The sequence below is a fragment of the Bos javanicus genome, chromosome 17 (genome assembly GCF_032452875.1).
Source record: "Bos javanicus breed banteng chromosome 17, ARS-OSU_banteng_1.0, whole genome shotgun sequence".
NCBI classification, from domain to species: domain Eukaryota; kingdom Metazoa; phylum Chordata; class Mammalia; order Artiodactyla; family Bovidae; genus Bos; species Bos javanicus.
Window position 1 is genome coordinate 69,581,342 of NC_083884.1, and position 15,870 is coordinate 69,597,211.

The 15,870-nt window shown below is 40.0% G+C and overlaps 1 protein-coding gene across 3 annotated transcripts in view; it reads left to right on the top strand.

Moving 5' to 3' along the window:
• The window catches only part of HORMAD2 (HORMA domain containing 2), a 71,043-nt gene that overhangs the window by 18,883 nt on the left and 36,290 nt on the right, over positions 1-15,870 (top strand). For 2 of the 3 annotated variants that reach the window (XM_061385324.1, XM_061385325.1), the window contains exons 6-10: positions 2,228-2,248; positions 2,966-2,992; positions 9,294-9,361; positions 12,286-12,437; positions 12,615-12,868. In XM_061385324.1, coding sequence (XP_061241308.1) covers positions 2,228-2,248; positions 2,966-2,992; positions 9,294-9,361; positions 12,286-12,437; positions 12,615-12,868 — 522 coding nt within the window. The remainder of the gene's footprint in view (positions 1-2,227; positions 2,249-2,965; positions 2,993-9,293; positions 9,362-12,285; positions 12,438-12,614; positions 12,869-15,870) is intronic. The other variant, XM_061385326.1, reaches the window with a different exon arrangement.

The window sequence follows — 15,870 nt, forward strand, 5'->3', positions numbered from 1 at the left end:
CCTATTTCTTTAAGAAAACTTAAGGTGAGTAAGCTTTACATTGGATTATTTAGTTGCACTGATACACTTCCTTTTTCATTGGACAGTTATTACTTATGAGTTATTCAACGCTGACCAGGAGGTTGAGGAATGCAAAAATAAAACAGACATGAGGTTGTGCACACACAGAGCTTGTAGACCAAGGCAGAAGATGAATGACATTCATGTGCACAACTGAGGACCAGCTAGTGAACGCTGGTGTAGCTGCACCTCTTGTTAAAATACTGGAGTACTGTATATCCAGCGCTAAATAAATGCTTCTCTGAGGCCCCACACGACTCCCACCATGTCCTCCCCCTCACCCCACCAGTCTCTGGGGAGTCGTGGATCTCCCCAGACTATTCCACAACCTGGCAACTAAAGGGCTGACAGCTGGCTCAGGGGGAGCTTCCAGGAACCCAGCCGAAGGCTAAGCTGGCACCTTTTCTGATTGCTCTCTACCTGTGCCAGGTTGGGCTATTAAATTTGGAGTTTTTTCATATCAGTTTGATATTTTTATTTAAAAAATCATCTTTATCACAAGTATAAATAATCATAATATTCATTAGAAAGTGATGCAATGCCAAAGGCAAGATATTGATCATGTGCAAAGGAAATATGGAAAAGTGGGATTACAGCCAGTGAGAGGCAAGAGGGAAATCTTTGGGAGAAAATGACTCCTGAGATTTGAAGGCCCTTAGTATTTAGATGGGTTGAGAGGGGTAGAAGGTCATCACCAGTACACCAAACAGCACTCATTCATTTTCCTGTCCATTCATCGAGCAACATTTCTTGAGTGTCCATCATTGAGGGGCAGTGCAAAGTAGTTAAGAGCTCAAGGCTTGGAAAAAGCCAGCCTGAAGTGAATCTTAGTTCTGCCATTTAATTCCTGTGTCTTGGCATGTAACCTACCTCTTAGGGTTTCTTTACAGTAATATTAGAACCTACCTCAGGGTTGTTTGAGAATTAAATGAGTTAATAATCCAAGGCAGCAGTTTTCAAATGTTAGCTTGCGTCAGAGTCACCTGGAGGGCCTGGTAAAACACACATTGCCAGGTTCCACCTCCAAATTTCTGGTGTGAGAATTTTCATTTCAGACAAGTTCCAAGTGATGCTGAGGCTGCTGGCCTAGGGATCACACTTTCTAAGGCATCACTCTCACCATTGTTCACCAAGTTCAAGCCACACAAGGATTCTAGAACATGCTGAGTGCCTTCTACCTTTGTACATATTATTTTTCCTGCAAAAGTTTCTTCCCTACCCCACACCCTTTATCTGGCTAATTCCAATTTATCCTTCATGTCCCAGCCTAAATATTTACTTCCTCCGAAAGGCTTTCCTTGACAAGCCCCGGCCCCCTGCCACCCTTCTCCCAGCCTAGATTGTCCATCTGTTTAATGTTCACAACCTAACTGCTTCATAGCAATTAACACACTTGTGATGATGTACCTATGTGTGTGGGTTTTTTTTTTTTTTTTTTGTCCTCTCCTGCTGGTATTCGTGTTCCCTGAGATCAGGGGCCATTTCTACTTTTGAATGAATGAATGAGCTATTAATTAAATAATGTAAGTTAGAGTTTCACTGGGTAGTCTTAAAGTCAGTTGTATGCAGTAACCAAAATGGCCACACAGCGTCACTAAAGTTTTAGTCCTTTGGGTGAAATAGGTGAATAATTTGATAGGAAGTTATGGTCCTGAAAATTTTCTCATCTGTGTCATAGTGTTTAAAAGTTGGTGATAGACTTGATTCTGTCTCTGTATCTATGTATTCTGTTATTCTTTCAAACAGAGAGAATCTGATCTGTAATGTATACGTAGGGAGGGCAGGGGTTTTGTAGAACTCATATCAGACTTCAGATTTTTAACTCTAGTAGATTCCTTTCAAAGGGCAAAATGTTTTAGAGATGCTTATGGCATATTTAACTCTTATAATGAATTATTTTGTGTATCTTTTCCCTCCCAAACTAGAATGTAACTTATAGAGAGTAAGTATAGTTATCTTTTTTTTTTCCATCCTTCCCCTCCCCAGCAGAACCCTGGGTATGTAATAGACACTCACTTGGATGAATGGATAATTAGTATCCATTTCTCTGACCTTCTGAATATTTTTTCTACTCCAATTCTTGGAACCCCTCTGACGTCATAGTTTAACTGAAAAACAGTAACACAGGTGCAAGTGTGTAGTAACAACAGTTTCTTTTCTCTTACAGCTCCGCATGGCAGTGCTGACAGTAAGTACGCATTTAAAGACGAGCCCTCTGCCTCTGCTTCATTATCTTTTGGCAAGTGAGAGGTTAAACAGTGTACTCTCTCCCATCCTTCCTGAATTTCATTGTCCTATGACATTTTGGAATTAAAAAAAACTCGATCAAAGCTTTTACTAAAATGTCACAGTCTATATATTTCTTTGGCATATTATAATAACTGAGGAAATATATAGGATATACTATCTGTTCTATCTACTAGCTATCAGGATTTCATTTTCTGAGTTACTTTACAGACTCAAAGTTCCTTGTTTTTGAAGTTCTGCAGATTTTTTTGAAGTTTTGTATACTGCTGGGTATAGCATGGTATATGTCATTAAGAACAGAAAGAAAATGAGACAATACTACTGAGAGTCATAGGTATATAAATTATTTTAAAAATTTAAAACCATAACCAATTATTTAGAATTTATTTGTAGCTCAGTTACAGTAATTATAAATACCTGGCTATCAATTTCCTTATAGTCAATGTTCATGGAATACTATAAAGTCTGTGTTCACAAAATTAGAGCTTATTCCACCTCTACCTTGAAATATATATCTCCAGATATATATAATCTATGCATATATGTATTTCAGTACTCGATTAATATATCACAAACTGAACTCCTCACATAGCAAATGTATTCTGTGAGGAGTAATCTAGTTTCAGAAATTAAATGCTGTTTATTTTTCTTTAAATAGCTTTACACAAATCCCAAGGAACCTGAGGTAAGAACACATAGAGATGGGCAGTATATGTATATTTAAATATGTTTACCTGAGTTGAGGCCATAGATTATGTCACTAGACTACCAAATGAGCAAAGTAACTCATAGTGAGCTCTTTCTGTGTGTTTTATTATAAATGTCACCAATTCTTTATTATGCAATTTTAAAAAACTACCTAGCAGTACTGGGGAAAAACACTGAGTGGAACTGAAGCCTATTCCCTAACACCTTAACAGTGAGAATCTGATTTATGAAGACTGCATTTCCTTTTCATTTTGACTAATGCTGAATCCTTTCTATTTGTGGTCTTTGGGGCATAAACATGCTAAACCTTTTTTTTTTAAAGACTAACTAAATTCTCCCCGTCTGACCTTCTCATAGATTTCCAAGCTTTACCTTTTTCCTTCTCTCTGTAAATTTCTTCCCTCTGCTTATTGAATCCTACTCATCCTCAATGCCAACTTGTGTCTGAAACTTCATCTGAAACTTCCATGAGAGCCTCTTTGATTATTTTGTTCACACTAAGTTCTTCCTTCTCTGAATTCCCTTTTCCAGCAGGACCTCACAATTCAACACTCTTGATTCCTATAGATTACTTTATCTTCCTAGCCAGACTGTGAATTCTTGAGGACAAGGTCCTTGTCTTCTTTTTATCCCCCAGAGTGACTGTCATCGTACTGAGTACACGGTGGTTACCTGTGCTGCTTTGAACAGCAGCCGAGGTCACAGCACAGGAATGGAAGGAGATGCCCTTCCTCCTTTCTTCTCATTCTGACCTCTATTTTCCTCTCAGCTTGCTTTCTTCTTCCCCTTTCCTTGCTTTCAATTTTCTTTCCCTAAGCCTATGAATTTAGCCTAAATGGTGACCTTCACAACTAAGCTGAGCATTATTTTAGCCTTTACTATCCACTCTTTGGCAAGATTATAAATAGCTGTTTGAGCAAGGCTGAAGAAAACTGGTGCATGCAGGTGGGTAACAATTCCTCAGTGCCTAAGCTACCTCTGTATATCTCTATCTTTAGTTTAGTTTTCAGGGTTTTTTTTCCAGTACATTTGAAGAGAAGTTTCCCAAAGTAAGATCTCCAATAAATTGTTAATAAATTGGTCATTTCCTTCATGCAATAAATTACTAAGTTTTCTTCTGCATGTGAAACTCCGAGTCTGAAATTTTTTGAGGCTTTTTGAGGTAGTACTGTGCTTAGGAAATTGGGCTTATCTACAGAAAAATATTACAGAGTGGGAAGAAAACTGTTAAATGAAATTTGATGTAGGCAATATATATAATAAAGTTAGAAAGCAAAATCAGCTTATTATATGATAAGTTCTGAGCCATCATTTATGACCTAGAAAAAATATTCTGAACTCTTACATATTGTTTCCTATAGCAATGATCCCTAACCTCTGTGTTCATGGAACACTTTTGATTACTAGATAATTTGGTGGCATGTTTAAGAGGATGAAAAGACTCAAAAAGACTCCACACATCTCAGCAATAATTATGGTATAACTATGGCACAGCGATGCTCATAGCCTGAGAGTATCCATGGGTTACACTGTTTCATGATTGCTCTTTAGCATCAAGTCACTGAGAGAACTATTTATGTCTTTGATCTCACTCTTTTATATACTCTCAAAACACCATTCTCACATAAACAGTCTTATCTAATATGGTACCATGTTTCTTAACTCATATTGGTAGAAGTATAGCCTCCCCTAAGCAGAATTGCACAAACAATAACAACATTAATATTTACCTGAAGCAAAAAAGCATGTTACACATGGACTAAAATTTGCAGTGCTCCTGTGAAGAGTTGTCATGGTACACCAGTTGCGAACCTCTGGCTTAAACAAGTGTGCTTATTCTGTCCAGAGACCAGCAGTGTTGGGGGCATTGCACAAAGCTGTGGTGCTTCTACACCTGAGGTTTTGTCCTGGTTGCTCCACCTCAAGAAAGATGAACTGGCAAAAGTAACTAAAGTAGTGAAGAGGGCAGTGTAGCTCCTCTGCAGATTCATGCTACAGAGTGGGTGAGGGTATTAATGAGATGTGTGACCTAACACATGATAGACCCATAAAGAATTACTGTATTTGAATAAAAGACACTTGTTCCTTGGAAGAAAAGCTGTGACAAACCTAGAGAGTATAAAAAGCAGAGACATCACTTTGCCAACAAAGGTCCGTATGGTCAAAGCTATGGTTTTTCCAGTAGTCATGTATGGATGTGAGAGTTGGACCATAAAGAAGATTGAGTGCCAGAGAACTGATGCTTTAGATTGTGGTGTTGGAGAAGGCTCTTGAGAGTCCCTTGGACTGCATGGAGATCCAACCAGTCAATCTTAAAGGAAATCAGTCCTGAATATTCATTGGAAGGACTGATGCTGAAGCTGGAACTCCAATACTCTGGCCACCTGCTGTGAAGAGCCGGCTCGCTGGATGAGGATGAGAGGATGAGATGGTTGGGTGGCATCACCAACTCAATGGACATAAATCTGAGCAAACTCCAGGAGATAGTGAAGGGTAGGAAAGCATGGCATGCCACAGTCCATGGAGTTGCAGAGTCGGACACAGGTGACACAACAGCTCAGCTCTTAGCGTTGCACCATCCGGTTTTCTTTGTGACTACCAGAGGTGGTCAGCGCCACTTTTAATAGATCATTGCAGGAACTGAACTACAGATGGTCCCTGTTTCTAGCCACAATATACTTTTGGAGACGTTTTTAATTCTGTAAGATGAAATCCAATTGAATGTGAACTCTATTCTGGCTGACTATTCATTAAGCAGGTATTAATTAGGTTCCACTTATGTGTCTGACACACAGGAATTAATGGGATAGACAAGGTCCCTGCTGTCTGGAAGCTTACGTTAAGCTTATGAAGGAGGGTAAACAATAAACAAGTAAACAAAAGTTAGCGACAGTTTCAGATACATCATAAGGCTACGAAAATAAAAGAAGGTGGTATGCTGGAGAGTGCCAAGTGGGAATGGAGGAAAAAAGATTGGAGAGCAGTCCCTGGAAGGTCTCCCTGAGGGGCCACTGTTTGAGCTGAGACTAAGTGGCCAGAAGAGCCGCCCTGTGCAGGATCGTGAAAGGCAACAGCATGGGACTGGCATAGCAATACAGGAGTTAACACTGCAGACGCCAGAGTCCGATCCCAGCTCTACTGCTCACTAGCTTCATCTGTAACGGTGTAATGCCTGCTCCCAGTCTGGCTATGTAAGAATGAGCAGATGTAGAGCATTTAGGGAAGTGCCCAAGTATCATGATTACTGTCATCAACTGGAGACAGCATACCCCAGAGGGCAGTTGTGTGAAGGCCTGAAGGCAGGAAGGTATCTTCATGGACAGAGAGGCTGCCCTGGGCCTGGAGCTGGGTGAGTGGGGTGGAAGGAAGAGGCAAAAGAGAAGGTCAGAGAGGTTGGCAGGGCACAGATGAGTCAGGCCAGTGGACCAAGGTAAACCGGATTTTATCCTGAGGGCAGTGGGAAACCATTAACAAAGGAGCAACACGGTCTGCTTTGCATTTTCCAAACTTTTTTTGGCCATAGAACAGAGAATGAATTTGGAGGAGGAGGAATAGTTTGGAAGCAAGCAGATCAGATGGAAAGAGCTGGTCTTGGCTTGGATGGGGTGAAGAGAATGGAGGTGAAGAGAACCAGATGGCCTGGGGATGCGCTTTGGAGACAGGCCTGAAAAGTCTTGCCAGTGGGTTGGAACATGGAGGGAGAATGAAAGGCTGTATATGTTGCTGTTGCTCTGGTCCATGTGGATACATTCAGTATGATTAATAGAAACTATTGGTGAGCAGCTTAAAGGCTCATCTTTATTAGGCAACACATTAATCTGAAAAGCAGGAGAATGTTTTATGAGGTGTTAAGAAGAGACTAGTGCCTGCTGTAAATATACCTTCTTTGATCAATCAGACACAGATTGAAGTTATTAAGCATGAGTATCTTCTGTAAAACAATTGGACTTTCCTGGTGGCTCAGACGGTAAAGAGTCCGCCTGCAATGCAGGAGACCTGGGTTCAGTCCCTGGGTCAGGAAGATCCCCTGGAGAAGGGAATGGCTACCCACTCCAGTATTCTTGCCTGGAGAATGCCATGGAGCTAGAGATTCCATGTAGCCTGGTGGGCTGCAGTCCCTGGGGTCGCAAAGAATCAGACACAACTAACACACACAGTGAAAAACAATTACAAACATGACTCTAATCAGTTGCCCTACAGACCAAATAAGAAAGTGTCAACTTTTTATCAACCACTATGGGATCTACTCTTGATACAATTAAAAGATAGCTTGGAGCATCAAAAAGCTAGAGCTGGTTGGGAAACACGGGCGGGCAGGAAGAACAGGCACTGTTTACCTGACAGGGCAGCTACACCCTCATCCACGAAGAAGGGTGTTGTGTATCTAGCCTGTTGGGAGAAAACCTGTTGCTGTGGGCTCCTCCAGTCTCATACATCTCTCCTACTGGACTCACAAAGCAGCCTTCTGATCTTGGTTTGATTTCTCACATAGACTGTTTTGCTAGAAAATTTTTTTTATCTTAAAATTAACTCCATTGCAAATTAGTCTTTTAAGAATGTAAGCAGCATGAGCCAGTATCCCCAGAACCAGCTGACTGTGATTAATGGGACACCAAATCTCAGATAGAAACAGGTAACAAGAACGTTGTGATTTTTTTCCTCATCAATCTAACATTCCCATTCCCACACTGTCAAGGAACAAAACACTGAAACGATGAAGGAAGTCTTTTTTGTGTTCTGACTTAAACTCACAGCCTTTGCCTGTCTGTCTTCAGCACCTTCTCCAGCTCTGTGGGTAGATTACTGTTGACTCTCTAGCAACGAAGGGGTTGGGGTGGCGGCCCCATGCAGTGGAAGGCCATGCGAAATTCATGGCAGGCCCTCCTTGCACAGAGTTCCTCTGTATTCTTGGTTCTGCATGCTCTGGATTCAACAATCATGTATCACATACAGCTGTAGTATTTACTATTGAAAAAAAATCCATTTTTAAGTGGGCCTGCATGGTTCAAACCTGTGTTGTTCAAGAGTCAACTGTATGTGTATCTGGGTCAAATGTTAGCTTCAACTGCTAGGCGATCATTTTATTTTAAATGGACTACATCTCTCACGAGGAAATCTGTCCCTCTCTATTTCTAGCTTATTTATTTATGTTTGTCTCTATTTATAGCTGGCAGATAGCAGTGGTTTCTAGTTTTTAGTGCAAGATCACGAAAGTAAAAAAAAAAAAAAGATCTGATACCACAGACTCTGGTTGTTTTTCAAATTTTTCTAGTTTACTTGCTGCCATTGTAGTCTTCCCTGAATTACTACCATCTTAATTATTTCATGGTTCCCACCTCTCTGAACTCTTAAAATAGCCAAGGTGATCTTTAAAAATTGCAAATCACTCCCATGCTTAATACCACTCACCATTCACTTCCTGTTTACTTGGAATAAAGTCCAAGCCTCTTAGTTACAAGGCACCACAGTTTCCTCTACAACCTCATCTCCTACACTCTCCCCTTTGCTCACTCATCATCAGCCACTTGGCCTCCTCTGTAATCCTGAAGGCGGCTTCCTTTCCTCCTCTAGAGCATTAGCCTCGCTGTTTCTTCTGCCTGGGGTGCCCCGCCTTCCCCCACATCTGCGCAGGACTGACCCTTGTCAAGGAGGCTCAGCTCAAACATCACCTCATTAGCGAGGGCTTCCTTGGCCCTTCCCAACCCAGTCAGCACCTCGCCCTTCCGTCGTCTGTCACAGGCTGTGCTTCATATTGTCTACAGCACTTATTACTACCTGAAATTGTTGTTTGTTTACTTATTTACTGGCCATTTCTCCCACAGTCTGTGTACTCCGGAAAAACAGGGACCTTTTCTGTCACGTTCACCACAGTGACTCCAGTGCCTGACCCAAAGTAGACATTCAATAAATGTCTGTTCCATGAATGAATGGTTTCTTAGCTGGTTCCACTGTTACTGACCAAAGCCAGGTCAGACACTTGACTCTGGACTTTAGTTTCTCCAGCTTTAAAGCAGTAACAATAGACTATGCCATCTAAGTCATTTTTAGCTTGGAGGAGAAAAACTGTTATCTTTTTATCTGGAGATATCACTCCTGAATAATGTCATGCTATAAAACAAACAAGTATGAAGGGTATAGAAGGGAAGCAGTGAAGGTGTATACTGTTACTAGATAAGAAAACACCTGTAACACCTGATAAGTAACACCTGTTACTAGATAAGAAAATGCAGAGATTTTCTGAAAGCAATTTCTTTCTTTCTTCCCTTTGATATTTCTAGAAAGTGACTGAGATATACCAGTTCAAATTCAAATACACAAAAGAAGGAGCCACTATGGATTTTGACAGGTAGAATCTGTTTAATAAATATAAGAAATACATAGGATTGAGGTAAACATATACCTCTTGAGGCCAGAGATAGGCCTTACACTTTCTTGTAACTTCCCCAATAATCTTACAAAAAACTTGCTATTATAAAAAGGGAATGTAATAATTGTTTAAATTTCTGAAATCCATGGATGAAGGTGGTGGGAGAAGAGGCTTCCTTTGCTTCTTTCCCTCTTCTCCTTGTAGGTGATACTGGTAGGTCGAAAGGCAGTTAAGTTTAGTGGTCAAGAGTCCTAATTCTTAAGGCAGAAAGATCTAGCTTGGATCCCCAGCTCTGACATTTCTGGTCATATAATTTTGTACAGAATATTCAGCCTCCCCAGATGTTAGCATTCTCATCTGCACAGTGGAATTAATAATATCTACTTCATATGGGTGCTGTGATTGTTAAATTATAATGCATGGGTAAAGCTTTACCAGTTCCTGGCAGGTAAGAAGCACACAGTAAATGATACCTAGTGGTCGCGGTGGTGATGGTGGTGGTCTTTACGGTGGCTGCTGGGTAGCCCAGCAGTAGAAATAACATTGATGGGGCTGTGCATGTGGTGTTGATTGAAGAACTCTGTGAGGCTCTATCTAACCACTAACCCAAAGCTTCTGAACTGCTATGCCAAGAAAGCAATCCTTTCTACCCTCAGAACAGCCAGATGGGGACTGGGATAGGCGAAGCCCCTGCTCTTTTTACCTGTAGACACAAATATTCTCATCTGCTTACCCCCGTATGTCATACGAATACAACCGTCTATATTGTATCCTTGTATGGAAAAGACTGGAAAGCACTGCATTTCCCTATCAAGTCTAAAATTTTAAGTTTTAGGTGCACTAGTGGATTAAATAGCAAGGACAAGGACAGTTGCTTCAGAAGGTCCTCGGTACACGGAGATGTCTCATTCCCCGCCCAGCTTTTGGATTCAGATAGAGCTGAGTATTCCTAATGAGACGGAATAGAAGTGGGGCGGGTGGAGGATGGAGAAAAGCCCTGGCTGGCAGAGAGCTCCACCTCAGAGGCATGAGTCTCTCTGAAAGGAATGACTGAAGAGAAATATGGCCTTATTCTCAATTTTCCATACGATGAGCTCTGTCTCATCACTTACTACAAGTTTTACAATTTCTCTCCAAGATTCATACCCTTATAATCCTCTCCCTTGTAAAATTTCCAGACAGCACTAGGATGTGAAGAGGAAGTAGGTTCTAGGAATAAGAATTAAGGTACTAAACATCATTAGCTAACATCTGTATAATACTTTACAGAGTGTTCAGAGCTTTTCATATATATACTCTTACATAAAACAGCTGCCTTTTGCTCTCTAAAATTCAAATCTAAGTGCCACTGACAACCAGATTAATCTCTTTTGTCGTGAAGGCACATATATCTAGAGGTGAGCAGTATAACAGAAATGGCCAAATCTTTCTGCTACTCAGGAAGAGAAGGTAATGCATACTAGACCAAAGCTGGGCCTTTGCTCGGGTGACTTAATACAAAATTACCTTATCACCTCTTACATAGTAAAGATGATTTTCCTTTTAAAAAACAGTACAAGGAAGTCTTGAGTATGATTTTACATGAAACAATTTCATGACTATGATGTATACTGGAGGATCCCATGAACTTCATGGCTATCACCCTTCCCTCTGGTTACTTATTTCAAACTGACTAGATCCTGGCAGACAAAACTTTAAGTTGTTCAGAACTGAAAAAGGAGCAAATGTGTTTACTTAATAATGTTTGTTTTATGAATTCATACTACCTCTAGTAGTTCAGTTACTAAGGATTATTTTTCAGTATTGCGTACTTACTACGTGAAAGGCATTGTACAAATATATTGTAGTCATAGTCCTTCCTGGAAACTACTCAAATGTGAGACTAATCGGGGGGAAATTTTTGGAGAGAAATAAAAAATGTTTAGAGTTGGAAGGTAATTTAGCCCAATTTGCTCATTCACTCAATACAACAAATGTTTATTGAGTACTTACTGGGGTTGGGCACCAAACTTAGTACTGTGGAGATGAAAAATGCAGCCACTCAGTCTAGAGGGCACAGGGGTGAGGTGTAGGCATGACCAGAGAAGACTTCCTGAAGAGACGACACACAGGTGTCAGGAAGACAAGTGGGAAAGCTCAGTATAAGCAGAGTGAACAGCATACACAATGCATGGGAGTAAGAAGGAATCGGGGACTAGTTACAGATGAAGGTGGAGGTGAGGGTGTGGCTGGTGAAAGGCCATTGTACACACTGTTCTCGAATTTCAATGAAAAGTAATGGATACAATATAAGAAACTTAAGACTTGAGTGACACGAGTGGATTTTCCTTTTAGGAATATGTATTACAGTGGTGTGGAGAATGTTTTGCAGTGTGAACAAGAAGGAAAACAGGAAGAATAGTCAGTCATGGTGATAATCCATGCAAGAGTGAGAAGGGGATGCCTCTGAGAGATACCCAGATGGTACAAAGGCCAGAGACGACGACCGATTTAATTTGGAGAGGTGTAGAAACATGTAAGCTTATCTCACAAAGGAGCTAACTCACCTGGTGTGTCTAAGTGACTTGACCGGAGTCATTCAGCTAGGTAGCAACAGAGCCAATATTAAATGTCAAGTCCATTGTTCTCAGTATTAAATTATGTGGTCATTTATAAATCAAATAAAAAAGAATCAGGTCACATTTAAAATGCCTTAAGGGAACTTGCTACTTAAGAACCCCTTTGTACATACATTGCAAAAAGTGCAATAACTCCTTTGATTTACATTCTAAAATAGTCTCAAGAGTGTCCTGCGTTTAGTTTATATTTATCTGCTCATACAGTAAAAATTTTTGTTCTTTTTGAAATACATTTTCAATATTATATGTGATTGAAAAGTGTGCTGTTTTCTTACATGATTACAGCAGTAACACAAGCTTCGAAAGTGGGATGAACAGTGAAGATATTAAGAAAGCCAGTGTTCTGCTGATCCGCAAACTGTACATGCTGATGCAGAACCTTGGACCCCTTCCTAACGATGTTATACTGACTATGACACTCCATTACTACAATGCAGGTAGGTGCAGACCTCTAGTCAAATCCCCTCTTTAGTGCTGAAGTAGTATTTTGGATAAACAGAAGGATTTTGGCAAGCCTTTGAAAGAGATGGCTGTTGTTACACATAAAAGACTAACCTGACTTGTTCTCCTGAAACTCACAGTTTTCTTGGTTTTCTGCCCTCTCCATTTTGCAGTGACCCCAAATGATTACCAGCCCCCTGGCTTTAAAGAAGGAGTAAGCTCACACTTCCTGCTGTTCGAAGGAGAGCCTGTAAACCTTCAAGTGGGAATGGTCTCCACTGGCTTTCACAGCATGAAAGTAAAAGTCACAACCGAAGCCACCAGAGTGTCTGATCTGGAGAGCAGCCTCTTCCAGGAGAGCGGCACGACGGAGATTGCGCATCAGGGTCTCGACTGTGATGAGGAGGAGGAGGAATGCAACACTGAGGTAAGGCAAAGCCGCAGTGCCCCTCTGCTGCTTTGGTTAGACCCAGCTGAGTGTTTCAGCTCCCGCACAGCTCGTATCACAGTATAACCGTCCAGTGGAGTGTGCTGGGTATAAAAACAAAAACAAAACTAGCCCCTGACCTCAAGTCTTTATTCTAAAAAAGCACTATATTCAAGAAGGAAATAGACTTTGTTAAATGAAACTGTCCATGGCTAGGAGGGAAAGATAGACCTTCTGTTGGGTTGGCCAAAGATTTTGTTTGGGTTTTTCCATAGCACCTTATGCAAAACCCAAACAAACTCTCTGGCCAACCCAATAATATACTTCTTTTTACAAAAAGTACCCATGAACTTAGAAAATTCGGGATTTTCTTTATCTTAAAAGAGCATATTAAACATTTAAAAATATTCTAAGTGTTTATTCATACTCACTGTAAGTATAATTAAGTTCTTGATGACCGGGGTACAAGTGTTACGGATAACCCTAAGTTAGAGTGCATTCGTCTTCACTGCTGTAGGATATTGTACTCTTGATAGACATTCTTTCTCTTTGTAATCGTTATAAACATTCATGTATACACCTCCTTGTACACATGCAAGAGCGTCTCAGAGGACTGTTCCCAAGAGTCCTAGGGCTTGCACATTCTCAGCTTTCTTAGGTAGTGACAAACTGTTTTCCACAATGGTTGTACCAGTCTGTGCTCCGGCACCAGTGGAGGGGGTGCTTGCCATCCTTGACAACACTTGGTATTACCCATGTTTATGGTTTCTGCCTAACCGCTGGATGTAAATGATTTGATTTTGATTTGCATTGCCATGATTATTAATGAGCTTAAGCATCTTTTCATGTGTATTGGCTGTTGTGGTTTTTTACGTATATAAAGTAACTATTCAAGACTTTTATGCATTTTTCTATTGGGTTATTTATCTTTTCCTCATTGATTTAAAAAATATATCCTAAATAATAACTTGTTTCCATTATTTATGTTACAGTATTTTTTTTTAGGTTTGTGGCTTATCTCTTCACTTTCTTTAAGCTCCTTTTTGCTAAAGAGATGTTCTTAATTTTAACGTAGTCAAACTTTTCCTCTAACGTGCTTTTGGATGTTAAGAAATCCTTCCTTATCTGAGGTCATTTATGATACTTTCGTTTGTTTTGTTATAAAAGTTTAAGGTTTTTCTTTTTTACAGTTAAATTTTTATTCTACTTGGAGTTAATTTTTATTTGTGGGGTCAGGTAGACCAGACTCCTTTTACATTTTAAAACCCAAGTATAATACACATACAGAAAACAACATACGTCATAATATATATCTTGCACAAATGCTCAGTCATATCTGACTCTTTGCAACCCCATGGACTCTAGCCCACCAGGCTACTCTGTCCATGGGATTCTCCAGGCAAGAATACTGGAGTGGGTTGCCATGTCCTCCTCCAGGGGATCTTGCCGACCCAGGGATCAAACCTGCATTTCTTTGTGTCTCCTGCATTGGCAGACACATTCTTTACCACTAGTACCACCAGGGAAGCCCATATATCATAATGATACAGCTCAATAAATATTCACAAACTGAACCTAAGGACTGGGATGGGAGGTAGGAGAGAGTGCCGCCTTCAGTGCAGCTCCCTAGGCGTCTTGCTTGCCTCACCCTATTCCAGCCCTACTGAAAACACATGGAAATCAGCTCCCAGGTCAAGAAACACAACAGTACAGCACTCTGAGAAAACTCAGTCCTGCTTTGCAGTCACTGTTCTATTAGAGTCTCTCTCCTGGCTTCTATTAGAATAGGTTAGTTTCTCTTGTTTTTTATTTTGTAGATGTGGAATCATGGAGTGTGAGACATTTTTTCACTTCTTCAAGTATTCTGAACATGTTTTTTAGTAAAATATACACATTTCTGGTAGGAGTAGATTTGCTAGGAGTAGAATTGCTGGGTCACAGGATATGAGTGGCTTTAATAGATACTACAAAACAACTTCCAAAGTGCTTGTGTCAACTTACACTTCCATCAGCAGGTTTTGGTTGCTCCACATCCTCACCAACCATTGGCATTTTCCATCTTTTTAATTTTAGCCATTCTGGTGGGTGTGTAGTGGTATGTCACTGTGGTTTTAATTTGCAGTTTCCTGATGACTAAGGAAGATGAGCACCTTTTCATATGTTTCTTGGCCATGTTGGATGTCCTCTTTTGTGAAATTTCTTTTTAAGTCTTTTGTCATTTTTCTGTTGGGTTCTATTGGGTTTGTCTTTCATTCTTATGAATTTGTAGGAGTTCTGAATATATATTCTACATAAGTCCTTTGTCAGATACATGTATTGTGAATATCTCTTCAACTTTATGAATTGCCTTTTTACTGTCTTAATGGTGTGTTGTGATGAATAGAATATTAATTTTAGCATAGTTTAACTTATCAGTCTTTTCAGCTATCTTTGGCAGTTTTTATTAAAAAAATTTTTTCCACTCTAAAGTTTACAGAGATATACTCTATATTTTTCCTCTAACAAGGAGAAATAGCTACAGAAACAGAGGTGAATTTTAAAATTACAAGATACCTCCATGAATAATATCACACCAAAAATATAAATAACTGACCTTTCTCCCCTGTCTTCAAGTATTCATGTTTTGGTATGATATTATTCATGGAGGTCTGATAATTTTAAAAATCACTTCTGCTTCTGTAGTTATTTCCCTATTTTTATATCTGGTATTTATTTGTGCCTCATTTGTTTTTCTTGGGTTATACTGACCCAAATCAGTACTTTTTTACTTCTCTCTTCAAAGTCATCTTTTGGTTGTGCTGATCTCTTCTATGGCTTTGTTTTTCTATTTTGCTCATGTTTTGCATTCATCTTTGTCTTCTTCTGTTTCTCTGGTTTGGTTTTGTCTCCCTATTCCAAACTGACCTCTCCATCAATATGCAGACATATTTATTATACTTCAAATTGGTGAATACTTCAAATTCACCATCAAATGGAATTTCAACTTCTAACCAAACATGCTC